At 37.0% G+C, this 27,546-nt stretch overlaps 1 protein-coding gene across 2 annotated transcripts in view; it reads left to right on the top strand.

Moving 5' to 3' along the window:
- SMG1 (SMG1 nonsense mediated mRNA decay associated PI3K related kinase) overlaps positions 1-27,546 on the top strand; it is a 68,305-nt gene that overhangs the window by 36,558 nt on the left and 4,201 nt on the right. For both annotated transcript variants that reach the window (XM_063342894.1, XM_063342895.1), the window contains 37 exons: positions 231-376; positions 1,050-1,251; positions 3,070-3,179; positions 3,580-3,727; positions 4,107-4,266; positions 4,936-5,056; positions 5,707-5,955; positions 6,263-6,547; positions 6,856-7,000; positions 7,294-7,432; positions 7,732-7,962; positions 8,062-8,239; positions 9,043-9,204; positions 9,523-9,740; positions 9,938-10,092; positions 11,030-11,252; positions 12,231-12,477; positions 13,089-13,318; positions 13,884-14,132; positions 14,545-14,683; positions 14,771-14,880; positions 15,501-15,719; positions 16,150-16,340; positions 16,973-17,145; positions 17,523-17,802; positions 18,543-18,815; positions 18,951-19,185; positions 20,664-20,890; positions 22,087-22,237; positions 22,328-22,517; positions 22,751-23,220; positions 24,250-24,387; positions 25,256-25,408; positions 25,735-25,914; positions 26,137-26,364; positions 26,816-27,027; positions 27,229-27,335. In XM_063342894.1, coding sequence (XP_063198964.1) covers positions 231-376; positions 1,050-1,251; positions 3,070-3,179; positions 3,580-3,727; positions 4,107-4,266; positions 4,936-5,056; positions 5,707-5,955; positions 6,263-6,547; positions 6,856-7,000; positions 7,294-7,432; positions 7,732-7,962; positions 8,062-8,239; positions 9,043-9,204; positions 9,523-9,740; positions 9,938-10,092; positions 11,030-11,252; positions 12,231-12,477; positions 13,089-13,318; positions 13,884-14,132; positions 14,545-14,683; positions 14,771-14,880; positions 15,501-15,719; positions 16,150-16,340; positions 16,973-17,145; positions 17,523-17,802; positions 18,543-18,815; positions 18,951-19,185; positions 20,664-20,890; positions 22,087-22,237; positions 22,328-22,517; positions 22,751-23,220; positions 24,250-24,387; positions 25,256-25,408; positions 25,735-25,914; positions 26,137-26,364; positions 26,816-27,027; positions 27,229-27,335 — 7,274 coding nt within the window. The remainder of the gene's footprint in view (positions 1-230; positions 377-1,049; positions 1,252-3,069; positions 3,180-3,579; positions 3,728-4,106; positions 4,267-4,935; positions 5,057-5,706; positions 5,956-6,262; positions 6,548-6,855; positions 7,001-7,293; positions 7,433-7,731; positions 7,963-8,061; positions 8,240-9,042; positions 9,205-9,522; positions 9,741-9,937; positions 10,093-11,029; positions 11,253-12,230; positions 12,478-13,088; positions 13,319-13,883; positions 14,133-14,544; positions 14,684-14,770; positions 14,881-15,500; positions 15,720-16,149; positions 16,341-16,972; positions 17,146-17,522; positions 17,803-18,542; positions 18,816-18,950; positions 19,186-20,663; positions 20,891-22,086; positions 22,238-22,327; positions 22,518-22,750; positions 23,221-24,249; positions 24,388-25,255; positions 25,409-25,734; positions 25,915-26,136; positions 26,365-26,815; positions 27,028-27,228; positions 27,336-27,546) is intronic.

Raw genomic sequence — 27,546 nt, 5'->3', positions numbered from 1 at the left:
TTTGGTTTGAAGTTAGCATTAGAACCTGAATGGAAAAGCTTTTATACTATGCTATAACCTGGAAATTCAGCCAGTAAACTTGTATTCTATGTTAACTCCTTTCTTTTGCTGAAGGTGACACATGAACTCTTTGAGTATTGTGGCAAAGAAATGTTTAAAATATAGTCTATTTACAGAACCAGTTTTTTCTCTTTTGGTAAAATGCTGACTAAGATATTAAACCATTTAAGGTTTGAAAAAGCAACTGCGGAATACCAGGAGCACCTGTGTTCCATGACAGGAGTGGATTGCTGCATAACAGGCTTTGACAAAACTGTTCTGAAGTTGGCCAATTCAAACAGTCTGAATAATGCCAGCCCAAAGCATTCCTTGAATGGTCAGTATTTATTGGTTTCTTTTTAAGAGAAATACAGTTTTGTAACTGTACGTACAAAAAACATTAGAACACTCAATGCTAGAGCCGTGGTAATGGTAGTGTCTCATTCTTAAATCTGAAAACCTATTTGTCTGCAGTTAAACTGAACCACTTCATGCCATTGAAATCGATATTATGTGTAGATATGAGGGTTTGCGGTACTGAGGTCTAGCTGAACGAAACTAAAAATAATAGGTAAATTATTCTGTAATTTACTAATGTAATTCTAAATTATTTATTAGATCATCATAGCTTAGTATTTATGACATAATTGTACCATAAATGCACTAGTTACTCCGAGTTTAACTACTGAGACTTTGTTTCAGTATTCTGTTTCATCTTTGAAAAGGGCCCTTCTTTGTTCCTAGTTTAGTTCTTCTGGTTCCTTGGTGTTTCTTTACAGATATGGACTTAACTTTTCCAACACCTCCTTTGAAAAGGTTCTTTTTTTAAAAAAAAAAAATAAAAAATTGGAAGAATACTTGTGTAATGTGTAACTACTGGATTTCTTTTTAATTAAGTGGTTTTGTTGACAAAAGACATAGAAATTACATTTGAGTAATAGAATTTATACGTAAACGCATATCAGCATAAATATATATTTAAGTATATATACTATATTTTCATTTTGCAGGAGAAACTAGAAAAACTGTTCTGACTAAGCCAAGTGACTCTTCACCTGAAGTTATAAACTACTTGGGTAACAAAGCATGTGAATGTTACATTTCCATTGCTGACTGGTCTGCTGTTCAGGAGTGGCAAAATATGGTCCATGACTTGAAGAAAAGCAATAGTAATACCTCGATCAATTTGAAAGCAGACTTTAACTACATAAAGTAAGGATTTAATTAATTTATTCAACAGTACCTTAGAGTTCAGTATCTTAGAACTGAAATATTGAAGTTTTTATGGATTTTAGAAACTGGATGTCATTGAAATAGAGGTGTGATAAGAAGGAAGTTATGTTCTTGGAAGGGGGAAATCTTGGCCATGATATTTACTAGCCATACAGATAAGTAAAGAGGTAATGTCATTCTAAATAGTTACTCTGGCTTTCTGGCTGCTGAGATTTCTTAGTATTCAAGAAAAACATCTTTTCACTGAAAGTAAAAGATAGCAAATTTATTCTACTGGCAGAAGGTGCATCCTTTTGTACAACTCAAGTAATAGTAAAGAATAAAACGCCTGTCAGTGGTACAGTTTTTTAAAAAACATTTTAATTCATTGATGTAATGTAAAAAGTATATTAAGGAGGTGGTCTTGGATGCTTAATTTTTTTGTTTGTTTTTTGAAATGGAATTTAGAATTGTACTTTGTGCATTTATTTCCTAACCCTTGATATTTGTCTGGTTCATGAAAAAAATCTTTGTGACATTGAAATAGTCCTTCAAGGTTTAAGGGTCCTTTCTGTTTCATTTGACTACTTGATGACTTTCCATCCTTGTACTATTGTGGTAAACATTGTAAAAATCCTTTTGGCTGAAATTTCTTGACTTGAAAATAAAGGCATAGAAGGAAGCTTTGAAATAAACCCTTGCAGGTCTGCTAAGGTGACTACTTCTGTCAGAGAAAGGGTCCCTCCTTTTTCTTACTGCATAACTCAGCGTTGTGCAGTTAATCCATTAGGGTAGTGAGGGCGGTCACGGGTGTGAAAATGTATCATTGCTCAATGTTCATGTCTTTGTAAACTGAACCCACTGTACTTCTGATAAACATCATAAGTGCTTGATGTACTACTGCAGAGGTTTGGCCATTTGGGCTGGTTTGAGTTAGTTTTTCATCCAAGTCATTACTGGAAGTAAGGTACTGTATCATCAGAAACATCCTGCAAAAAGCTGCTGAGGATGCACAGCACTTTAACTTGACAGGCTGAGAAGGGACTCTGTGTAGTAATAAGATTGAAATAGTTCAGCAGAAAGGGGAGTTTTCACATTCTGAATATTTTTTTTCTCTTTTCTAATACAGATACTTAGATAATTCCTTCTTCAGTGGATAGTAACAAGAATATTGAACCTTTGAGTCTTCTGTATTTAGCCATCAAGCCTCTTAACCTTTCAGTGTCTTGTTTTGTGTAGTTCTGTGAAAATCTTTAATGTCCAAATTATTTCCTAATGTAGAACAATGGTGGGGAAAAAAGTTAATTACACAGATTTATATTGCATAACGGCCTGAAGCAGCAAATTTATGATCTGCACAATAGTCCAGTATTTCTGGAATTTTGGTTTCAAGTAAACTGCGGAGTTGAAACCACAGCGTCATGACGTTCTGCCCCAAAACTTACTTTCCTGTGTACAGAGGGGAGAAAAAAGTTTTGGTGTTTTCTTTGTTTATTTTTAAACTCTTCCAAAGTCAGCCTTTTCCTTCCTGACTATGGTAGAAGAGTATTATATGTAGTGTGATGATAATATGAAAAGCTTCATAGCTGGAGAGGTGTTTTTTCCTTTCACTTTGATATTGAATTTATCCATTTGGTGCAGTACTATTGCCTTTTATTGACCTATGTGGAAATAGGGATTTTTTGCTTAGAATTAATCATAAGTGCTCTGTAACATTTTAAGTTAGACTTGAGTCTTTCTTTTTTACTGTGTAAGATATTTAGCAACTGGAATGCAGTGAGAAATATGGAAAATAAAACTATAAACATTGAATTGCAGATCTTTGAGCAGCTTTGAGTCTGGACAACTTACTGAATGCACTGAACAACTAGAATTATTACCAGGAGAAAATATCAACCTACTTGCAGGGGGATCCAAAGAAAAAATAGGTATAAATGCATAAGTTAACATATTACTTCAAATACAAAAGTAAATACCTCTTCATGTGTCTGCCTCTCTAAATGACAGACTGAAACTTATGAATGCAGTTTGCTGTGTTCAGTGGACTGACCATAACCTTTATGACTCAAGATTCAAAATGATTGGCAGTGGTCATTCTAAATGTTGATACAAGTGTTTTTTCTGGAGTTAATGTGTGTGTTTATAAGTAATCTATCATCAATTTCTGATATGAATACATACACATTTTTATATTTGTATATATTTTTATATATATATAAAAAAGGCTTTTTTCCAAACTTCCGTGCTCTCAAAAATGCATTCTCACATGGTTACACTTGATAAAATTTGGCAGTTCTAGTTGGTTTCAATTGTTTAATCTCCATGTAGACATGAAGAAGCTCCTTCCTAATATGCTAAGTCCTGATCCAAGAGAACTTCAAAAAGCAGTTGAAGTGCAGCTTTTGAGAAGTTCGGTGTGTCTGGCAACAGCTGTAAGCCACATAGACCAGGAGCAAAAATGGCAGTCAATATCTGAGTAAGTTGAAATGTGCTTTGAATGAATGTAATATACTGTGAAAAGCTGTTCTAGTTTGTTAAACATAACTTTGTGAAAAGCATACTCTGCTTTGTACTTCAGCACCTGTGGTAGTTTGCTACCAGTTTCAGCTGTTGTGAGTTATAAGCTCACTGAGAAAAAATAAGATGAAGTTTAATTTGGAGATTATGTAGCTCTTTGAGCTGATAAAGTACTGCTTCTTGTCAGTTTAATAATGAAGTATCATACTATAACTTGCATGTGATATTGCAAGATTTTCTTATCTCTTTGAAGATGCTGAATTTGCTTTTTCTTCAATAATTTTGATATTACTCTTTAAAGTCTAACAAAAATGAGTGATCTGATTCTTTTATTTCAGAAATCTTATTAAATACTTAAAGCAAACATCACGAATAGCTATTGGACCTTTAAGACTTTCCACACTCACTGTGTCTCAGTCTTTACCAGTGTTGAGCACTCTTCAGTTGTATTGTTCTTCTGCTTTGGAAAACACTGTATCCAACAGGCTGACATCAGAGGTATGTCTGTGTTTAAAACCTAAATTGGACTAATCTTTTTCCTCCATGTCATGTCATGAAGTATTGACTACGGAACGTACATTAATTGTTTTGACTGTTGTTAATTCTACTGTAAAAAGACCTCATTTAGTTTTCTAACATGCCTTGACCCATGTTTTTTTTAAATTTACATCTCAGTTGGACTTCTTTCTGTAGTTATAAATATACTATCTCTTTCAACTAGTTACAGCATTTTTAAAATTTCATTGGTAGTTGCTTTTTAGAGAAGCATTGATATATGTCTACATTGTAATACTTAGTCCTACAACACCCACGTGTAATGTGGTGCTTTAACTTTAAAATATTTATCAAAACTCAGTCTATTTAACCCAGTTAAAAACTCAATGTCAAACTTCAACCAGCATGAATGATCTAGTTCTAATAACATTATTCAGAAAAGAATTCTGCTTGATTTTGAGCTATTCCTAGTGTTATCTTCTCAAAATCAGCATGTCTTTCTGGAGTTGCACAAAATATATTTGTGTTTTATTAGTTAACGATAAAGAGTAGCTGCTGTACAAGTAAGAATATTTACTCTGCACTAAAATGGTCTTTGGTTTTGGTAAAGGAAAATACATTTTAGTGATGATGTCTCTGATGACAACTCTGCAACTTCTGTGCCTCTTTCAGGACTGTCTCATACCTCTCTTCAATGATGCTTTGAGGTCATGCAAACAGCATGATGTAAGGCCATGGATGCATGCGCTGAGATACACAGTGTACCAGAATCAATTGATGGAAAAACTTAAAGGTATAATAAGCTTTCATTTTAGTATTACGAAAAGTAAATGCAGAATTTGAATTTAAATCTTCTGCTGAAAGCAGTGGCTGTGTCTTTTTCTTTAATTTAGATGCATTACTTCTTAAAAGCTAAGTTTTGGTTATTTAGGTGTCTTGCTGTTCAACTAGGTGTCTCAGTTATTACTGTAATCTAGACAGTGTCAAAAAGAAAAAAAAATTATTCTGAAATGCAGTTCTATACTCAGTCTTCTAATCACACTTGACTTGCTAATCTCTTCATACTTTTAACTACTTTAGTTCCTGAACACAGCCATTTAAATGTGCGGTATGAGAGTGGGAGAAAAAGTAGTTCTGCTAGGGGATAAGTAGATTCCTTAGTTACGAAGAATGCTTGTAGTGAAAAAATTACTCTTTTGCCCAGCAGATAATCTATGGATATATTTCAGATATATATTTCAGATGGGATGTATAAATATTCTAGGCAGAAATGAAGTCATCTAAATTTCTGAAGGAATTTCTGTTAGGAAATAGGAAAGAGCTGAGCAATTTTTTACTGATGGCCATGTACAGAATACATTGGGTAGAAATTAGCTACATACCCCAGATGCAATTATTGTTTGTTTAATAATTTTGTTTAGAATGTTCTGCTTTCTTCTTCAGAACCAACAGTCCCAATTAAAAGCCATCTAATGGAGCTGGGCTTAACAGCAGCGAAATTTGCACGGAAGCGAGGAAATATTGCCCTAGCTACACGACTGCTTGCCCAGTGCAGCGAGGTTCAGCTAGGAAAAACTACCACTGCACAAGACTTAGTCCAGCACTTTAAAAAATTGTCTGCACCTGGTCAGATAGATGAAAAATGGGGTCCTGAACTTGATATTGAGAAAACAAAATTGTTATACACAGCAGGTGAGTATTTGCTAATTATGTTGTAGATACTTGGGCGTCTTTTCTTTATAACCAGGCTAATTCCCCTGACCTTAAAGAAATCGTAATAGGACAGTATCATTAGGAACTGATTTCATCCTATTAACTGTTGTCTCAGTCTGAAAGTGTTTTCACAAGTCTTTTCTTCCATGTCATTTTTGACTTCAAAAGATATTTTTCTTTGTAAAAAATATATATTGTTACAAGCCATATCTGAATATGTTGCATTTCAGAAATGTTTTGAATAAGGTTAACACACTACTGAGGACATGCTTTTCATGATATGCAGGTCAGTCAACGCATGCCATGGAAATGCTGAGTTCTTGTGCCATATCCTTTTGCAAATCTGCCAAGGCTGAATATGCAGTTGCTAAATCTATTCTCACTCTGGCTAAATGGATTCAAGCAGAATGGAAGGAGATTTCAGGACAGTTGAAACAAGTGTATAGAGCTCGACAGCAGCAGAATCACACTGGTCTATCTACCTTGTCTAAAAACATATATACTTTGATTGATCTCCCAGCTGTTAATACCCTGGAAGAAGAATATCCTAGGATTGAAAGTGAATCTACAGGTAGAGTTGTGTTTCTTACTCATTTTTTGTTAAATTAGTTACTGATGATCCCACTGAGGGATAGCACCGATTATATTGATAAAGTCTTAAGTGCTCCATCACTCTTGTATTTATTTTACTATTACAAATGTAGACAGTGTGCATTTGTGCGATAGGCTACTCTACACAATTGAAAACCCAAACACCTTAATATGATATTTTGCATTTCTTTCACATTTTTCTCATCTTTTGCTGTTATTTTGTGGGTTGAGGAAATTACAAGTAGGTTTTACATCATAACACGTGCTGCTCTATTTCTCCCATCACAGTAAATATTGGAGTTGGAGAACCTGATTTCATCTTGGGACAGCTGTATCACTTGTCTTCGGTACAGGCACCTGAAGTAGCCAAGTCTTGGGCGGCCCTGGCTAGTTGGGCTTATAGATGGGGCCGGAAAGTAGTTGATAATGCCAGGTAAATTCATCCTAACGTTTCAATTTGTGTGGCACAACTAGTTTTCTTTCTTAAGATAAACCCTAGCTTTGCATTTGTGATTATTCTTCTTTGGGGTCAGAAGTTGTGTGTGAGCAGAAAATTGTGAATGTTCTCTCAACTTCTTGCGCTCTCTAAAAAGAAGTGAGTTTAATTCTGAGTTAAAGGGGTGAAGATTTCTTCCTTTGGGAAGTTTTATATATACAATGTTAATGGGTTCAGTAACTCTACAAATATGAATATATTGGGGATCAATAATTCATTAAATGTTACAGTCAGGGAGAAGGTGTTCGTCTGCTGCCCCGGGAAAAATCTGAGGTTCAGAACTTGCTTCCAGACAACATTGCAGAGGAAGATAAAGAGAAAATCTATGGGATTCTTGGGCAGGCAGTGTGTCGTCCAGCTGGGATTCAAGTAAGTATAAATATGCTTGCTTTAAAAAAATGTTGAAGTTCAGCATGAAACTTTTCCTCTACTTCTGATTCATACTAACTCTTGTAAATCTTTTGAAGTTAACTTGGGTAATGCAAGAGTTCTCTAAGCAACCATGTGTTAGTGAAGTGGTGACATGCCTGTTCTGTGGCCTATAGGAATATGAGCAAGTAATGCAATTTCATGAGTTGCCTAGACAAAAACTGGATTAGGAACCAATTCTGCTTGTAGAAATAGTTGGAGGACTTAATGTAATCTATTGTCTCTTAATTTGCATTTAGGATGAGGATATGACTCTACAAATTACTGAAAATGAAGACAATGAAGAAGATGATATGGTGGATGTTATATGGCGTCAATTACTAACAAGTTGTCCTTGGCTTTCGGATCTTGATGAAAATGCAACAGAAGGGTTAATTAAAGTCTGGAGGAAAGTTGTGGACAGAATCTTCAGTCTCTATAAACTCTCCTGCAGTGCATATTTTACTTTCCTCAAACTCAATGCTGGTCAGGTTAGTGTTTGTGCTGATGCGGAAATCCAGTTACAAACTTTTCTAAATGATGATATGAACTACATACTTAGCTTAGAGGAGTATTTCTTTCTTTCCAAGGTTCCACTTGATGAAGATGATCCCAGGCTGCACTTAAGAAATACTTCTGAGCAAAGCACTGATGATGTTATTGTGATGGCAACCCTAAGACTGCTACGCTTGCTTGTGAAACATGCTGGAGAACTCAGACAGTATCTAGAGCATGGGCTAGAAACTACACCTACTGCCCCTTGGAGAGGTAAGTACAAGTTATCTAGTTGTTAAAATTAATTTTGACACATTTTTTCTAAATGCAAGCAGAAAGGTATTCATTGCACTTCCATCATGCTTAAATAAAAATTTTATGAAAGGAGAGCCTGTTTTTAACGAATAATTTCATTAAAGGCGTTCAAGTCTCCACCATGCATTTTAATCTTAGAATAGAAAAGTAGCACAGATTCTGACCCCCCCTTCCTCCCCCGCCCAAAGATATTGAAGGGAGATGTAGTTTTTGAAGTACTATGTTGCATTACTACCTTAAAATAACGAGGTGGGATTTTTTCCTAGCTGCAGTTCGAAATACAGTTCAGAGAAAGATGTCTCAGAAGTAGTTGTTCGTCACTACTGGTTCTGGTTGTTTAGGGACTTTCCCACAAAAGGTTATTGAGTGAAAGTGTGGAGGGCAGCAGAAGAGGAGGCCAGCTATTGCAAAACTTCTTTTGAAACATCAAGTTATGCTAACTTCAAGAACTATTAACATGACTCTCCTTATTTTTTACAAATGAAATAAGAGATACAATGTGCAAAACTCAATTCCTAGTGCTTGACTAAAGGATTTATATATTGCATCAGATGCTATCTGTATGTGAGTAATAGAAGAAAATAAGCTATTGCCTGTATAGTGAAAGACAGTTATTTAAAACAAGAAGTTTTTATTGGGAAACTAGACATTTATGTTCTCCTAATGCAAAACCAGCCTGCTTTTAAAAATAAAACAAAATTCTGCTTTATTTGAAGTATGTGGAAATGAATTGGCACATTTTCTTTTCCTCTTTATTGAAGGTATTATTCCTCAGCTTTTCTCCCGCCTGAATCACCCAGAAGTGTATGTTCGTCAGAGTATTTGCAACTTACTGTGTCGAGTGGCTCAAGATTCTCCTCATCTCATACTATATCCTGCAATAGTGGGTACCATTTCACTCAGCAGTGAATCCCAGACTTCAGGTATGGAGGGAAAAATAAATGTTCAAATACACTTTAGCTAATATATTTTATATACCGGATAAAAGTTGTTGATTTTCTTATTTTTTTTCAGTAACTCTGATACTGCTTCTTAACAACATTTTTATTATGGGACCTCACTGATACCTTTCATTTGATTTACCAGTTTGGCAAATAAGTTAGTTTTTTCCATTTTATCATCACATACTTGGTCAGTACTTAATGTAATATGGGGACCTGATGCTAAGTGTAGTATTGAGTGATGTATTTTTCAAGGCCAGAACAGTGTAAATAACATTTTAACATCTGCTTTTAATTTAGGGAACAAGCTGCCTTCTGCCATCCCTACTTTGCTAGGTAATATCCAAGGAGAAGAACTGTTGGGTGGTGAATGTGATGGAGGGAGTCCCTCAACTTCTCAAGAAAGTAGTAAAGATGACACAAAAGTTGGATTAAATGAAGATCAAGCAATGATGCAAGATTGTTACAGCAAAATTGTGGAGAAGCTCTCTGCTGCAAATCCAACAATGGTACTGCAGGTAAATAATCCAAATATATGTTACTTGTGCTCTTACTTGAACCACAAAACACGTACTTTGTATATCTTGTGGGTAGGCCTAATGAAAGTTTGGTGCACCTTTGCAGTTAGGCTGTCATCTTTTTTTCAAGTTGTTCAAGAATAAGTCTTCATACTAGTACTCTTAAACGTAAGTGAATCTTAATTTATTTTATACAGGTTCAGATGTTAGTGGCTGAGCTGCGCAGAGTTACAGTTCTTTGGGATGAACTTTGGTTGGGAGTTTTACTGCAACAGCACATGTATGTCCTCAGAAGGATTCAACAGCTGGAAGATGAAGTCAAGAGGGTCCAAAACAACAACACTTTACGGAAGTATGTCTTTCCTGAATAATTCAAGTGAGAATTGTAGCAAATGTCTGTTCTTGGGGAAGCATACAGTCAAACTGATCAACAGTGTTGTTGCTCCTGAATTCGCACTATCCTAGCTGCTTGTTTGTAAGCCAGTGACCTTATGTCAAGAACATTGTGACACTACAGCTAATACTCTAAGCAAATGAGAAACAACGACAGTCTGCCTGTGAATCCATGTTGGTGTTTCCTCAGCAGCGATGCGTTAGAACCCAATGCATATGAAGTTGTGGATTATGAGATCATATATTTTTTCATTCCGAGATCTTTCTTACAAGTCAGCTGAAATGAGGACAAGCATGTTGAAGGGTGTAATCTATTTGGAGTTTACTGTAAACACAGAATTTTTTGAGTAAACAGAACGTCTCTATCTGCTCTTGGTTTTCAGTGTTCACAAGCCTTTTTTGCTCTCACCTGGGTTCTGTTGTGAATGGATTTGTGGAATATGAAAGCCATTCACTGGCTAAACTTAACACCACCTTTTGAATTCTAAAGTCAGGGCTTACATGGAATGGGAGAACGTCGTGACCTAGATAGCACTCTTCCCCTTCTTTATAGTGTGTTGTACCCTTAGGAAGTAGTATTTAGGAACTCTTTTATTAAACAAAACAGTTGCTTAGGGTGATTTGAGCTCTCTGAGCTTCTCCTTAGGGTTTCCAGTGGTGAAGAGCCCAGTTCAAATGTTTCAAATTAAAAAAAAAAAAGTATGATTCGGAGGAACATGCATTCAGTGTGGAATGAAATACTCTTAATGCAGTCATCTTTGAAGACCTCATTTTAGAGATGTAAACATTTTTGTGAATTCTTAGAAACTTTGTGAATTTGCACTCTTATTTTAATGCTCTGCTTATGAAGTAACTTTGTTTTATGGAGTTAAGAGGAAATTCATTTTTTTTAATAGAGAGGAGAAGATAGCAATCATGCGTGAAAAGCATACAGCTCTAATGAAGCCCATTGTATTTGCTTTGGAACACGTACGGAGCATCACTGCAGCTCCTGCAGAAACTCCTCATGAGAAATGGTTTCAGGATAACTATGGAGATGCAATTGAAAATGCGCTAGAGAAACTTAAGAATCCTTTGAATCCTGCTAAACCTGGAAGCAGCTGGCTCCCATTTAAAGAGGTATTATATGCACAGACTAAGAGTACAATGTAGAGACTCTTGCTGCACCATGTGCTTGACCTTATCCGTAGTATTCTCTTGCCGTATCAAAATTGTGGCCTGAAACTTTGTGTTCTCTGCATCACCACAGGCATGCTAGGCACTAAAGCGAAGTAACTGTTGACTCTGTAACAAGTCTTACTGACTGTCTGCATTATTGCATTTCTACCCAATGAAATTATTTTTTTCGAATCTTGTATCTTCTGCTGTCTGAGATCCTGTCAGTTTTGGGGGCTTTAAATTTTTTAAACACTGTCTTTCTGAAACTCTATGCCGTTTGAGTTTAGTGGATTTGAATTCTAACAAGTTGATACTCTGGTTATCTAAGCGTAGTCCTCAGGCTGTGCAGTAGCCTTCAGATGATCAACCATTCCAATATTCACTTGTTTTTCAATTATGTGATCTTGTCTTACTAGTTTTTTATGGGTATAAGGAGAAACAAAATATGTATTCACTTGGCTATCCAGAGCCAACCTGTTAGTTTTTAAAAGAAGTCCTAATAGACAGAACGTAGGTGTTACGCACAAATAGACTTTTTTTTGTAGTTCCCCTTTTGCTTTGCAGAACAAGTAAGCATGCAGATGCATAAACAGGAGGTTGCTGAACGCTGCTGCTTTTGACCACAGCTCAAATATTTATAAATGCAGGAACAAACCTCCTGAGGAGTTTGATTTGTTGTGACTTTTTGGTGCTTATCACCAGGTGGGGTGTATTTCCTCTATAAAGGGTGCTTTTTAGATTATTTTTTTATCTTCATCCTAAGCTATAAGTGGATTAGTAGGGTGGCAAGGATGAAAGGTAGTTTAAGAAAAATCTCCATCCTTTGTGGAAGATGACTACCATTAAGTCTGTTTTGGTGTTTGGTGTTGGTTTTTGGTGTTTTTAATGCTAGCTGTTAATGTCAACCTCAACCTAAACCAAAAAATTTCTTTGGAATAGGTTATGCTAAGTTTGCAGCAAAGAGCACAGAAGCGGGCTAGTTACCTTTTACGGCTTGAAGAAATCAGTCCTTGGTTGGCTGCCATGATGAACACTGAAATAGCACTTCCTGGAGAAGTATCTACCAGAGACACAGTCACAATTCATAGTGTGGGCAGCACCATCACAATTCTGCCGACCAAAACCAAACCTAAAAAGCTGCTTTTCCTGGGTTCAGATGGGAAGAACTATCCCTACCTGTTCAAAGGTAAGAAATTGAGGTTTTCTTGAACAAGTTACTGTCTCCTCTTATAAATCAGACTATACGGAAGTCGGGAAGACGCATCATTGCAACTTTTGCTCTCTCTGCCTGTATGATATGGAGAAAGTGCTGTTTGGAACATCTGTTCCCTCTCCTCCCCACCTCACTGTATATTTTTGAGGATTTTTGCATTGCGAAGCTGTAAGTCAGGGGTATTTCAGATCCCTTCTGTATAAGGGTTGCATGAGAAACAGTGCTCTGCTTGCGTACTGAAAGGATTATCTGGATGCACTTTTCCAGAAGCTTAAGGTAGCACCCAGAAGAGAACTTTTGAGACTTCATGCCTTCCCTGAGAGGGAAGGACCTATTCATTATGTTAGTGACTGTTGTGTGTACTGCTCACAGACACCTGTCATAAACTGGTGCTTCTAGTAGGTAAATGCTATGTAAACATTTAGGTATAGTCTGAACACCTCATCCTTAATCTGCATAATCTATAAAGCTATTCATAGTCTGAAATGAAGTAGGATTTCAAAAAACGCTGAGTTTTGGGCTTTAAGGGAATAATTTTTTTTTCATCTAGAAACTAAATTTTAAACAAAATAACTGTATTGCAGGTTTGGAAGACTTGCATCTAGATGAAAGAATCATGCAGTTCTTATCAATTGTGAACACGATGTTTGCTACCATTAACCGTCAAGAGACGCCGCGGTTCCACGCGAGGCACTACTCTGTGACACCTCTGGGAACAAGGTCAGGCTTGATCCAGTGGGTGGATGGAGCTACACCTTTGTTTGGTCTTTACAAGCGGTGGCAACAGCGAGAAGCTGCTCTACAAGCACAAAAGGTAACAACTATGTTTTATGCCAGCTAGCACAATTCAGAAGGGAAACATTTATTTTGATTTGCTTTTCCATTCTAAATAACATAGGCTTTAAAGGATTGTGTTTTGTTCATAATCATGCAGAATGGTTCTGTGTATTCATATCTTTTGGAATTTCACCAGATGTTAATGAAATTGCATATATGTATTTATATTTATTACAGTATGTAACATAAATATACCGTTTTGGTATGATAATTAAAGAATTGTTTTTAACAAATAGAGTTAACCTTGCTTCAAATTATTTTAGTTCTGCATCTCCTTCTCATTTCATTTTAAATACAGTTTTGTTTTGTGTTTTTTTTTTTTTTTAAATTGATGTTGATAAGAGTAAAGTTAGGCTAAAGCAATGTGTTTTCAGTTTCTTCAGGTTTTCGTAATTACTGAGTTTTACAGCTCAGAATTCTTTCAAAAGTCATCCTCAGTAGAGAAGTTGACTTCATGTTATTCTCACCAAAACTGAATTTGGGATACTTTTCTGTGGTAATGAGAGCTGCAATATGTAAACAAGCATTTGTACCTTTTCTAGGCTCAGGATTCTTACCAGACTCCTCAGAATCCTGGAATAGTGCCTAGACCCAGTGAACTTTACTACAGTAAAATTGGACCCGCTTTAAAAGCGGTCGGGCTTAGTCTTGATGTGTCACGTCGTGACTGGCCCTTGAATGTCATGAGGGCAGTTCTAGAAGAACTGATGGAAGCAACTCCCCCGAATCTCCTAGCTAAGGAGCTCTGGTCATCATGTACTACACCGGATGAATGGTGGAGAGTTACACAGGTGAGTTACAACAAATATATTTTCCCTTTGAAAGATTGTGTATTTTAATGGGATGAGGGGCAACAAATGCCTGGGGTGTGTTCAAGCAATGCTACTCCTGAGTTAGGTGAGCTAGGACTGCTGAAGTTTCACGTAACAGGAAATGTTAATATTTGGCAGGAAATGATGCGGTTGTACCACCTGGAATAAAAAAAATGGGTATACACCTGATAACTACATTATTAAACTAGAATTATCAGCCTAAAACATGAAAACTCTTGTAAGATATCATCAGACAACAAATAGAATACAGCTTGGAATAAGATGGTTTTGATTTGTCTTACGCTTAAAATAATGTTTTAAGATGGTAGTCAGTCCAATGTGTTGGCAGAGGATTCCCACAAATAATTTTTTCCTGAAACTCTCTTTAAAGTCGTATGCAAGATCCACTGCAGTTATGTCCATGGTTGGCTACATCATTGGTCTTGGAGACAGACATCTGGATAATGTTCTTATAGATATGACTACAGGAGAAGTTGTCCACATAGATTATAATGTTTGCTTTGAAAAAGGTAATTTAAAAAATGCTATATGTTATTCAAATAAAAGTTTTCCCTTCTTGACAATTAAAAGAAACAACTTAAATTTTTATCTTAAAGGGAAAAGCCTTAGGGTACCAGAAAAGGTTCCGTTCCGGATGACGCACAATATTGAAACGGCACTTGGAGTGACAGGAGTAGAAGGGGTTTTCAGGCTTTCTTGTGAACAGGTAAGTTAGGAACCTGCAAAAAAACTGAGGGCTATCACTTACCAAACATTCTCTTAGAACTTCTACGCATTCCGCTGTTGATTTATAAAGCCTTCATCTTTTCTGGTGTGATTTTAGTTGGACTTATTTTAACTACATCCTATAGCAGATCCTTAAGAAATGTGAAAAAGTCAGATAAATGCATATGCAGGTAGTGGTACAGCTATGATTTGGGGGGGAGGAGGACTTGTAGCTGCAGATGTAAAATGTTATGTTTTCCGTGAAGCGCTTTTTGTGAAGTTTTGCTTATCCTCTTTCTTCGGGACTTGCCCTTTATAAACATGACAGGCGCGTTTTTAAAACAAAAAGTGCTCTGAGCAAAGGAGAGGTTTCTTCCTCAGGTGGCTGCTGTTAGTTTATGGAGTTTGTGTGGAAGGCTAGAATGCACTCTTCTGTTTTAGTGATGTTACTACAGGCTAGCTGCATTTGCACCTACTGTGGTGGTCTTCCTGTGTTTGTGCCGGTTAGGCGTAAGTTACATATGTCTGTACCTACGCAAATACAGTATTTTGCATTTAAAATTCCACTATTCTGCAAGGACAATGCAAGATCAGAATGAGTCTGTTTAAAATACGGTGCAGGTCCTTCATATTATGCGGCGTGGGAGAGAGACTTTGCTTACGTTGCTTGAAGCTTTTGTTTATGATCCTCTGGTGGACTGGACAGCAGGAGGCGAAGCAGGATTTGCTGGTGCTGTCTACGGTGGTGGTGGGCAGCAGGCTGAGAACAAGCAAAGCAAAAGAGAAATGGAAAGAGATATAACGCGTAGTCTCTTTTCTTCAAGAGTGGCTGAGATAAAGGTGAGCTTATTACAATAATTTTCTGTTTTAAAACCATAGTAGGCCCTGTGTTTTCACTTCACTTATTTGCTTTTTGCTGGTGGTGGAAGAAGTGGTCATTTATTAAAAATAGTTCAAAAATTTTACTGAGCTAAATTGAGTTTGTATTGAGGGAAGTGCTCATATGGAACTTGCAAGTGTTTAATTTGCACTTTCTGTGTGTTTAGTTCTAAAACGTGTTATAATGTTTTGCCTGAATCTGGGCTAGAGGAATAAAAATAGAGGTGCAGAAAGCAGTCTAAATAAAGACTGTCTGTTAACGCTTTAGCACTTGTAGCCCTGGAGGCAGTCCTAGATGAACATCAATGAAGGGTTAAGTGCTGCCACGTATTACTTTCTCTTACCTGTTTGAATTAAGTCCAGTTCTATAACCTCTGTGTCTTGGTTACAGGTTAACTGGTTTAAGAACAGAGATGAAATGCTTGCTGTGCTGCCAAAATTGGACAGTAGTTTAGAAGAGTATCTGAACCTGCAAGAGCAGTTGACAGATGTAGAAAAATTGCAAGGAAAACTACTGGAGGAGACAGAATTTCTGGAAGGTGCAGAAGGAGTGGATCATCCCTCCCATACGCTTCAGCACAGGTACAGAGGAGCTGGGAATTCTGTCGGGAATCTCACAGATATATATATATATACACATTCAGTGGTTTAGTAACATACTTATGAGTTAAATGTTAAAAATGTGTGGTTTAGGGAGATTAATAGCGGGGTAAAAGCTGTTCTTGCAGTAAGCAAGTCGCTCCTTGTACGGAAGAACTGTTGAAACCATTTTCCTACTGAATAATCTTATTTATATCCTACGCTTCATAGTCAATATAACACGAGCTCATCCATGTTCCACTTTTGACACCCAAGGCAAGAGACAGAATGCACTGAATGTGGCGTCCCATCAAATTAATCTACATAATGCAGCTGTTGATAAATAGCACAAAAATCTCTTCATCTAAGTTTCTAATTCTTAAATGTTTTCAAGTTTATTTGAAATTTATCAAGGATTTCAGAATTGCATGAATATGCATGTGCATTTGTTATTTTGTAGGAAAGCCGAATTAATTATTAACAAAACATTGTTAAGGTTTTATGTAATTTGTGAGAATATATTCATTTTCTGGTCAACAAGGTGGTTGTATTGTTCAGTATAGTTTTGTATTCATTATAGTTAAGTATTGTTTTTCTTGTAGTACTTACTTGATTCTGTGGTATCAATAATCCAGGTATTCTGAGCACACGCAGCTGCAGTCTCAACAAAGAGCGGTCCAGGAAGCAATCCAGGTGAAGCTGAATGAGTTTGAGCAGTGGATAACACATTACCAAACTGCTTTCAGTAACTTAGAGGCAACGCAACTTGCAAGTCTTCTTCAAGAAATTAGCACACAAATGGATCTAGGTATAAAATAGTATTTTTTTTTTTAATGGGATGAAAATAACTAGAGTTTAACATCAGGAGGCACTGTGAGTATCCTGTAACTTAAAGGCAAATACCTGTATGTAATAAATGAAAGGGGGATCTTCAAAGAGTGATTTAGAGCACTTCAAGGTTTCTGTGCCAGGCTGTCTGAAGGAACTTGCCTGTTTTACCCTATCTGGGCACAAGATTATTCTCTTATCTTGTGCTCAAATTCTCGATATGAATTCTCCATGCCTCCTTTATCACAAGTAAAAGAATATATTTGAAAAGATGTTAACGCCTAGTATTTGTATACTCTAAAATATGTGTTCTTAAGAGAGGAGTAAATCTTAATTTTTAACCATCTTTCTTAAAAGGTCCTCCAAGTTATGTACCAGCAACAGCGTTTCTACAAAATGCGGGCCAGGCACATTTAATCAGTCAGTGTGAGCAACTGGAGGGGGAAGTTGGTGCTCTTCTCCAGCAGAGGAGATCTGTTTTACGTGGTTGTCTTGAACAATTGCACAACTATGCAACAGTAGCTCTTCAGTATCCAAAAGCTGTGTTTCAGAAGCACCGAATTGAGCAATGGAAAACCTGGATGGAAGAACTCATCTGTAATATGACGATAGAGCGTTGTCAGGATATCTTTAGGAAGTAAGTTGACAGAATAATGAATTGTTTGCAGAACTTAGTTTTCAAGCTACTTCAGGATTTTAATTTTCTAATGAAAATTAATACTTTTGTGAGGACCAATCTGATTATAAACCAAGACAAATTAAGTCGTAATTCCAGAAGTTTGGAGAAAAATATGAAAAACTGCTTCAAAAATATTGTTCCAGAGTTTAATCTGTGTACTGCAGAAAGAAAACCAAGTAATGTTGCCCTGTAATGAACAAATGAAGACTCATGTTTGTGGCTTTAGGGTAGTGATATTTAGGGGCTTTAGAAACTTCTAGTATTTAAAAATCACTTAAGTCAGCTAAAGATTTTTTTTTTTTATTAAAGCAGATTGTCAAGCAATTTTTTAAAATCTCTTTTCCTCCAAAGTTAGCCCATTTCAGCATTATTACTGCTTGGTTTATCTATCTATATTATATACAAGCATTTACACTGCAACCTGTTTCCTTCCTATTTCTGACCTTCTATTCAGTCTTTGCCTCAAGGACTATGATTGTTTTCTGTCCTTGCAAATAGTTAAGAAATATGGTGCATTCTAGGACTTCATGAAAAGTGTCATTAGGGTAGCCGTCAACTGCTGAGGTGTTTCAGAGTTGATATGCAGTAGGTGGTGTGGGAACTGTTCAAATGCAGAGCATTCTTCCTACCCACAGAGCAGAATGCAATTTGCTAGAGCTTGAGAAAGGAGAATTTGTCATTGTACTTTTGCTTTACAGGTATGAAATGCAATATGCTCCTCAACCACCTCCAACGATGTGTCAGTTCATAACCGCTACAGAAATGACTCTACAGCGCTATGCAGCAGATATAAATAACAGACTTATCAGGCAGGTGGAGCGTTTGAAGCAGGAGGCAGTTACTGTACCTGTTTGTGAAGAGCAGCTGAAAGAAATTGAACGTTGCATAAAAGTTTTCCTCCACGAAAATGGAGAGGAGGGCTCACTGAGCTTAGCAAGCGTCATCATCTCTGCTCTTTGTACACTGACGAGGTGAGTTGTCTCTTGTGAAATTGTTTTGGATGCGCTCATGTTTGAGACCACATAAGAGGAGTATTCAAGTGACATAATTACGTGGAGAATGCAATAGCAGGCAGGTTGTCTAACTAAGTGTCATAATTCATCTAGGCGAAATCTCATGATGGAAGGTGCAGCATCTAGTGCTGGAGAGCAGCTGGTTGATTTGACTTCGAGAGATGGAGCTTGGTTCTTGGAGGAGCTTTGCAGCATGAGTGGGAATGTTACGTGCCTTGTGCAGTTGCTGAAGCAGTGCCATCTTGTACCCCAGGATTTAGATATTCCTAACCCAATTGAGGCATCAGAAGCTGTTCACTTAGCTAATGGAGTATACATCTCACTTCAGGTGATACTTACATTTAAGTTATGTTTTATTTCCGCATCACCATCCTCCTTGGGCTTTAGCTCAGCCATTCTTAACAGCTTCTTCCTTAAACAGCTAGATGTTTGCTTATGATACTGCTGAGATTTTTTTTTTTATTGTTGGACTTCGGTCTTGGTTGCTGTATTTGGCTGAGCTGAACAGGAATTTACTTCTGCCATTTACGTTTTTATTGATTGAAAGAAACCATGTTCATCTGTACATGACAAATTGTAAAAACTGCTGTCAAGTAACCATGAGAAAGAAGTTAGTATCAGATTATAGACACACCAGCTTCATGCCTTGCCTTCGTTCTTTTATTCTGTTGCTGGCAGTCCAGAACAACTTCCAAACCATTTAATCTGTGCTTTCTGTTCCTGCCAAGCCTTACTTATTTTCACCTGAAAATAAGTAGTTTGAAACTATGAAAACCTGTTTTACAGGCCCTTATCTCCAAGATTGGGAAGGAGAAAAATGCACTTCTAATTTTGTGTTTCAGAAATGTTTTCACTTCAATAAAACAAATAAAAAATCATTAGCGGCAGCTTGAGTAAAATATCTGCTGAAGACATAGGGGTTTATGAACTGTGGCTGGTGTGAGTAGCTTTTTGAGGCTTTTGGTTCACTATTTTGCATTCCCAAAATAATTTGCTAGCAACCTGTGTAAGTGCACTGAGATTTTTGTAACTTTGTGTCTCCCCTCTTCAAAGTATTAACGTTTCAGAAACATGCATGCAATTTAATTGCATTGCAGCTGAGATCTTTCACCTACACGTTGTTGTCCTCTCTGTGAGCTCTTAGGTAAAATGTGTAACTCACGGAGGAGCCGAGATAAGTAATCTTTTTGATGTGTCTTGTCTAATTTTGGAGACAGAATGCATTGGTTGGTTCTTTCTGTAGCTGTATTTGCCCCCTGATGCCATTTGCTGGGGAAAATTGCTTCATGCCACTTAAGGTACTGTTTTTCTTACCTGCACTGATTTCTGTGGCGTGAGTAGGAGACCAACAAAACAATCACTTTCTGGCGCGTTTTTGATTCTTTTCCCTTACCTAGTCCAATCAGTTTAGCAAATCATAAATTCAGTAAATAATTTAACTCGCTCATAGTTACCTAATGGAAAAGAAAAGCTACATAATTTGATGAAATTGATTTGCAAAGTGTGATCTCTGTATCACTAATCCTCTGCTGAGGGTTGCTGTAGGGTATTGCTGCTGACGCTATTGAGGTAGCTGTTGCCACATTGTGCAAAGGTCAAACCTTTGGGTTTGTACAGGGCTTACTGTGTTCCTGATTTCTTTAAAAAAAAAAAAAGTAGATCTTGACCCTTGGCTGACCACTATGATGTTGTCTTTTAGATAACGTCTATGGCAGGGTGATGTAATACTAAAATGAGAAAGATGTTGTGTATGATACTTTTTGAGAGGGGAGAATTTCTTATGTCTTCATACTTACTTCCCAACAGGAACTGAACTCAAACTTCCGACAGATCATTTTTCCTGAAGCGCTTAGGTGCTTAATGAAAGGAGAGTATACTTTAGAAAGTATGCTCCATGAATTAGATAATCTTATTGAACAAACAACTGATGGAGTCCCTTTGCAAACGTTGGTTGAATCTCTTCAGGCCTACTTACGAAATGCTGCTATGGGATTAGAGGAAGAAACACACACTCATTACATTGATGTTGCAAGGTAAATCACTACTTTTTTTAAGTTCAGGTATGAGACAATGAAGACTGGAGAACATTAGTTTGTCTAAATTTTATTATTTGTTTGATGTACAGGCTTTTCTTGCCCAAGAATAGCCTTAAGCAGACTGCAGTGTCTAAAGTGTGCACGTTTCCTCTCTGCGTTTGAGCATTTATCTGCATACATACATAGACATACAGGGCTATGGTAATTTACATTTACATCTGCTTAAAGTTGACTTTTGGTAGTCAACTTTTTCTAAAATATGTTGTTGTGATTTTGTTCGAAATTAAGGAATGCTAAAAATAGGAACTGGTCCATTGGTCTGTGGGAGGAACAGTGAATGGGAGAACTTGTAACCACGGCACTCCTCTCATCAGGAGGTTTGATGAGCAGCTTTTGCAAAATGAATCAGTGACTTGATTAAAAAAACGAAACGCAAACAAACAGAACCACAACCAAAGAAAGACTTGTGCATCTTGTAATGTGAGACAGTACCTTCCTGGGGAAGCACTTGGTAGATGACTGAGCCAATTCAAAGCTTCCTGCTGAGTAGAAGTAGTGATCTTGCTGCTTCCCTTGGGCCAGTTGTGGTGACTCCCATCAGTTGTACAATGAAGGCTGCTGTAGCAGTTGAAGACAACTTACTTTTAGGTTAATTTTCTTCCTGCTTTACTCACTGGCAAGCCTGCGTAGCCTGTTCGTTGAGGGTCAGAAGTGAAATAAGGGAGGGGAGAGGATAAGACTGCTCTTTCAGGTGCAGCAAGCTGTTAAACCATCTCAGCCGTAACCCAAGACCTCATCCTCTACCTTTTAACCCCATACTCCATTCAGTCAATTATATATGAATATGTTATAAAATCAATACCCGGTTTTCAAGGAAGGAAAATAAACTTACTATTCATAAGCCTTTTACTGTGCTTATAGGAATTACAGTCGGTATTCTCTATCTGTATTTTGTAGCTGGTCCTTTAGGATGATCCCATCTTACATGGTATCCTTAGCTGTTTGTATGAGACCAGCATTAGGATTCACATAATAAGCAGGGCAGGGGAGCAGGTAGGAAGAACCTGCAAAAATATCACCTTGTTCAGGTGCAACTTAATGCCAATCTGCTCTGGCTGTACGATCAATCAATTTAAGAAAATCCTATTTATTTCCTGTAGACTAAGCAAAAACGTGTACTTTTTTTTTTTAAGAGTACTTCATGCTCAGTATGGTGAGCTGATTCAGCCAAGAAATGGTTCAGTTGATGAAACTCCCAAAATGTCAGCTGGTCAGATGCTTTTGGTAGCCTTTGATGGAATGTTTGCTCAAGTGGAAACTGCATTTGGTTTATTGATTGAAAAGGTATGGATTTGTTCTTTTCAGAGTACTCTGAGTAAGGAACGTGGAAGTTGTATAAAAACAAACCTAATTTATTTCCTTTGTATTGCTCAGCTAAACAAGATGGAAATACCTGTTGCTTGGCGTAAGATTGACATAATTAGGGAAGCGCGCAGCACCCAAGTTAACTTTTTTGATGATGACAACAATCGGCAGGTTCTAGAGGAAATTTTCTTTCTGAAGAGACTGCAAACAATTAAAGAATTTTTCAGGCTCTGTGGTACCTTTTCTAAAACATTGTCAGGTAAATAAATGTTAGCAAATATTCAGTGTCTTTGTCTACTTCTCATCCTGTGTCTTTTTGAGAAGAATGTAAAATGGTCACTTGTACTATAACTTACCTTTCATATATGGCAAGTATCCAGAAATTAAAAATTAATTCCTGTAATGTGGCTGTGTTTATAAGTCGATAATATTTTTCTAGATGCATCAAGTGTTTTGTCTATAGCAAAAATACTATTTATTTTCCTTTTAAAGGAATCAGTTCACTTGAAGACCAGAATGCGGTAAATGGACCCGTTCAAATTGTCAATGTGAAAGCCCTGTACAGAAACTCTTGTTTTAGTGAAGACCAAATGGCCAAACCAATCAAGGCTTTTACAGCTGACTTTGTGAGACAGCTTTTAATTGGCCTTCCAAATCAAGCTTTGGGACTTACTTTGTGCAGTTTCATCAGTGCTTTGGGTGTGGATATCATTGCTCAGGTAGAGGCTAAAGACTTTGGAGCAGAAAGCAAAGTTTCTGTGGATGACCTGTGCAAGAAAGCTGTGGAGCACAATATCCAAATTGGCAAGTTCTCGCAGTTGGTCATGAACAGAGCAACAGTATTAGCTAGTTCTTACGACACGGCGTGGAAGAAGCATGATCTAGTGCGCAGACTTGAAACCAGTATTTCATCTTGCAAGACCAGTCTTCAGCGAGTACAGTTGCATATTGCCATGTTCCAGGTAAGACCGAAGACCGCACTGCATGTTAATTCTTTCCAAATTGTGTCTGTGGAAAGTGAACTTTAGTTACTGTTGTTTTTGTTGAATGAGCTTCAGAGTATTTTAATGGACTTGATAAAGTAGTCGATCAAAAACCTTGATTTAGGTTTTAAATTATTCTGAAAATGTATAAGGGAAAAGTATAAATGTACAAGCTTCTGAAGACTAGCTGCCTTGTAAGATGCAACAGTGGCAGCGTGTACATTCTTTTTTGTAATACACGTAACTTTTTTCAATAACCATTAAATAATTTATTAGAAAAGAAGTGATTCACTGTTCATTGGCTTTCTTAATAGCAATGTTGTCCCATTCTCCCCCTGTTTTTAAACAGACTATGAATTTAAGGGAGGAGATTGCTTAAAACAGAGTTGTGCGTTGCTGAATGTCATCTTGTACCTTTCCTTCCAAGTTTTAATGCACTAGCTCTCCTTGCTCAGCTGTTTGCCTCATGGAAAAATATAAATAGCAGCAGTATCAATCCTGAAAATGGTCTTCTGAGGCTTTAGATAAATGCCATTGTGGCCCTTGAACTGTATGCTGGTGTCCAGTTGTATTGTTGTATCATTGATCTTCACTGGGTAGTGATTTGTAGGTTAAGGCTACAGGCTTTCTCCATGTCAGTTATGAAACCATTTCATAGACTGGTAAGCAAAATTGTCGTCATTTTAATGCATCACAAGTGAATTGTTTCTGAATATTGCTGGGTTTTCCTTTAGATCAAGGAAATGTGTGTAGATCACTTCCAGTAAGTTAATGACTGATTTAATGGTATAAATATTTAAGTCACCAAAACATAGTTTACTTACAGAATTTAACACACTCTAATGATTTAGAACTTGTAAGTGTGCTGGCATCATCCTCTGACACCTAGACCTTTTGAAGTGCTCTTGCTTATAAAGTGTACCAAAGCACTAGAATTGCTGTTTGTGAAGCAAAGTATTTTGTGCTGAGCAATGTTGATAATCAAGTGTTCCCCTTGCTATCTTAAAGTGGCAGCATGAAGATCTCCTCATCAGTCGCCCGCAAGCTATTTCTGTGACTCCTCCACCTCGTTCTGCAATTTTAGCCAGCATGAAAAAGAAACTTCATACGCTGAGTCAGATTGAAGGTTCAATTGCAACAGTCCAGGTACTACTATTGTTGGGGGGTTTATTCAGCAGCATGTTGGAATATGACTCTGACACACACTTATGTTATCTCTCTTGCTATCGAAGCACAAATTTAGTGGTATTTTCATTGATCTCAGCCTGTCTGGTGTGTACTGTAACGTTGGTTGATTTTTGCACAAAATATTCCCTCTGGAATATCGGTATATCTGTTTCATGAGCGAAAATACAAATATGTGGAAGTACTTTTCATTCTGAAGGCTGATAATGCTTCTATTCTTTAAGTTTGTCTGACTTAGCTAGTAAAATGACAGATGATCTAAGTGTCAGAAGCTTCCTTTGTAGATCTGGGCAAATCAGTTGTCCTGTGTGTTAACGGTTTCTGTGTGCTGCGGCTTGGCTCAGCTTTTTAGAGTTTTGGGTATCAGTAATATAGAATGTTTAATTGTTTAAAATAAATACTGCTTAGCTGCTTGAATTTTAACTTCCTGTTTAGTTGTGAACGTACTATTTGTAATCATTTTTTGAAGATTATTTGTAAAATAATTCAGGACTGCTATGGTTTTGTATCATTTTAGTCTAGAAATGTGATTACTTTTAACCTCCTTTTGTAATTTTTTTTTTCTGGTGGGTTAATGTCTAGACAGGTGGCTTTATTTCCATAACAATCAAATACAGTTGTGACGTGTGCTGAAAATAAACCTTTAAACAGCATAAGCTAACATTTGTCAATCACGAATACCACATTCTTTTATATATATATGTGCATATAAGAATGTGTCTGCATGTGTTATGTACTTGTAACTTTTTTAAAGTTAGGCTTAAGGTGGTATATATCAGTATGGATTATCTACATCTGTGTACCTTTTTTTTCCCCCCCCACAATGCAGGAGAAACTAGCAGCACTTGAAGCAAGTATTGAGCAGCGTTTAAAATGGGCAGGAGGTGCTAATCCTGCGCTGGCACCAGTCTTGCAAGATTTTGATGCCACTATTGCTGAAAGAAGAAACCTTGTACTGAAAGAAAGTCAGAGAGCAAGTCAGGTACTATACATTAAGGATGGTGCTATTGACTTGAGAAGTGTGTTCACTCTTCATTTCCTACTTGAGAGTTATGTTTTTCTCCTCAGCATCTAAAGAGCAAACACAGATAGCCAAATCCTTCCAGGAATCCCACTTTAAAAGCAATATGAATAATCTCTGTGAGAATTGCTGCAGGGTTGGATGACCCTGAAATGATACCGCTACTGTAACAGAGCGGCTTTATTGCTGTATTTAAACTCTCCCTTCTAAGGGTATGGAACAAATGTAGCTTGTATAACAGACAGTTTAATTGGAATAACTTTTCTCATTCTTGCTTTGATTTTCAGGTCACTTTCCTCTGCAGTAATATCATTCACTTTGAAAGTTTACGTACTAGAACAGCAGAAGCCTTAAATCTTGATGCTGCATTGTTTGAACTTCTCAAACGCTGTCAACAAATGTGCTCATTTGCATCGCAGTTCAACAGTTCAGTCTCCGAACTGGAGCTTCGCCTGCTTCAGAGAGTGGTAAGTAAAGGTCAGAGCAAAATATGTAATGTCACAAAATCGCTGTGATCATGAGTTCCCAATTTTGTCTTTCATTCTAAATTAATGTTATGCACACCTTCTAATGGGTTGCGGATCTACAGAGTTTATTCCGTCAGCTGCTAAACCCTTGGCAGAAGCGTCTACACAGTAATTGAATTTTATCTCCAGATACTGATACAAAAGTGTTTCTGTTATTTTTAGGGCACTGGTCTTGAACATCCTATTGGCAGCTCTGAATGGCTTCACTCGGCTCACAAGCAGTTGACCCAGGAAATATCTACACAAAGAACAGTACAAACAGAAAGAGAACAGCAAATAGAAACAGTTTGTGAAACAATCCAGAACCTGGTGGATAGTATTAAAACCGTGCTCACGGGTCATAACAGACAACTTGGAGATGTCAAACATCTACTGAAAGCTATGGCAAAGGTATGCCTAAAACTTCGGTAAATTTATTCCTCAAAGCCTTGACAGTATAGTTTAAGAAAAATAACACTGTGATTTTTAAAGTATCTAGAAACAGTGAAATGTGTTTATGCATGTGGAATTCAAGACAAAATTCACCTCTGAGAACACATAAAGCTTTATTTCTTTATTTTATTTCTTAAGTTAGGCTAATCAGGCTTTGGTTGAATTAAACATTTGCTCTCATTTTGGCAGTTGAAATGTTTCCTTTGTCTTTACAAATCCTCGTGGTTTTTAATCAGTAAAACATTTGATCTTTTTCAAGTTTATTTTCTTTAAATGTAACTACTGAAAATGATGGTTGTTTGTAGTCAAATGACAAATGGAAGGGTTGAAAAGGCTAGGAAATGCTCAACTTTATTCTCTTAGCCAAAATATATTGAGTAGTTAACCTTTTTGCACATCTTTGTTACAGGATGAAGAAGCGGCCTTGGCAGATGGTGAAGACGTTCCCTATGAGAATAGCGTTAGGCAGTTCTTGGGCGAATATAAATCGTGGCAAGATAATATTCAGACAGTTTTGTTTACATTAGTTCAGGTTATGGGTCAAGTCCGCAGTCAGGAACATGTTGAAATGCTGCAGGAAATAACTCCCACCTTGAAAGAACTAAAAACTCAGAGCCAAAGGTAAGAAAGTCACCTTCTCTCGGGTGAAGGCGTTTTGCTTGTCTGCTTGTACATAGCAGAAGCACAGCGTGGCGTACCACCTTTGGTGGTGGTTATCGTAGAATGCAGAAGTCTCTGCAAAATTTGACTTAACTTTCATTTTAGTTTTTAAATAACTCAAGTAGTTGCATGAATGTTTATCAACTCCATTATATTTCCTAGTGTCTACAATAATCTGGTGGGTTTTGCATCACCCTTGGTAACGGATACATCAAATGAATGTTCAAGCCCAACATCAGCTGCTACATATCAGCCAACCTTTGCTGCAGGTAATACTTGAAAAAATACAAACATTAAAACATTGGGAATCGATATTAGAGACGTCATCATAACTGTTATTAAACTTTGGAATACAAACGATCTGTATAAGATTATACATGTCTATAAAATTCAAGTCATTCAGCACTGTGTGCTGCATTGTATGCTAAATGACTGCTTGGTCATAGCCTTCGAGATCTGAATTCACTCGACAAAGCCCAG

The sequence above is a fragment of the Chroicocephalus ridibundus genome, chromosome 8 (assembly GCF_963924245.1).
Source record: "Chroicocephalus ridibundus chromosome 8, bChrRid1.1, whole genome shotgun sequence".
NCBI lineage: Eukaryota > Metazoa > Chordata > Aves > Charadriiformes > Laridae > Chroicocephalus > Chroicocephalus ridibundus.
Note: the sequence above shows the minus strand (reverse complement) of the source record. Positions and strands in the feature narration are given on the sequence as shown.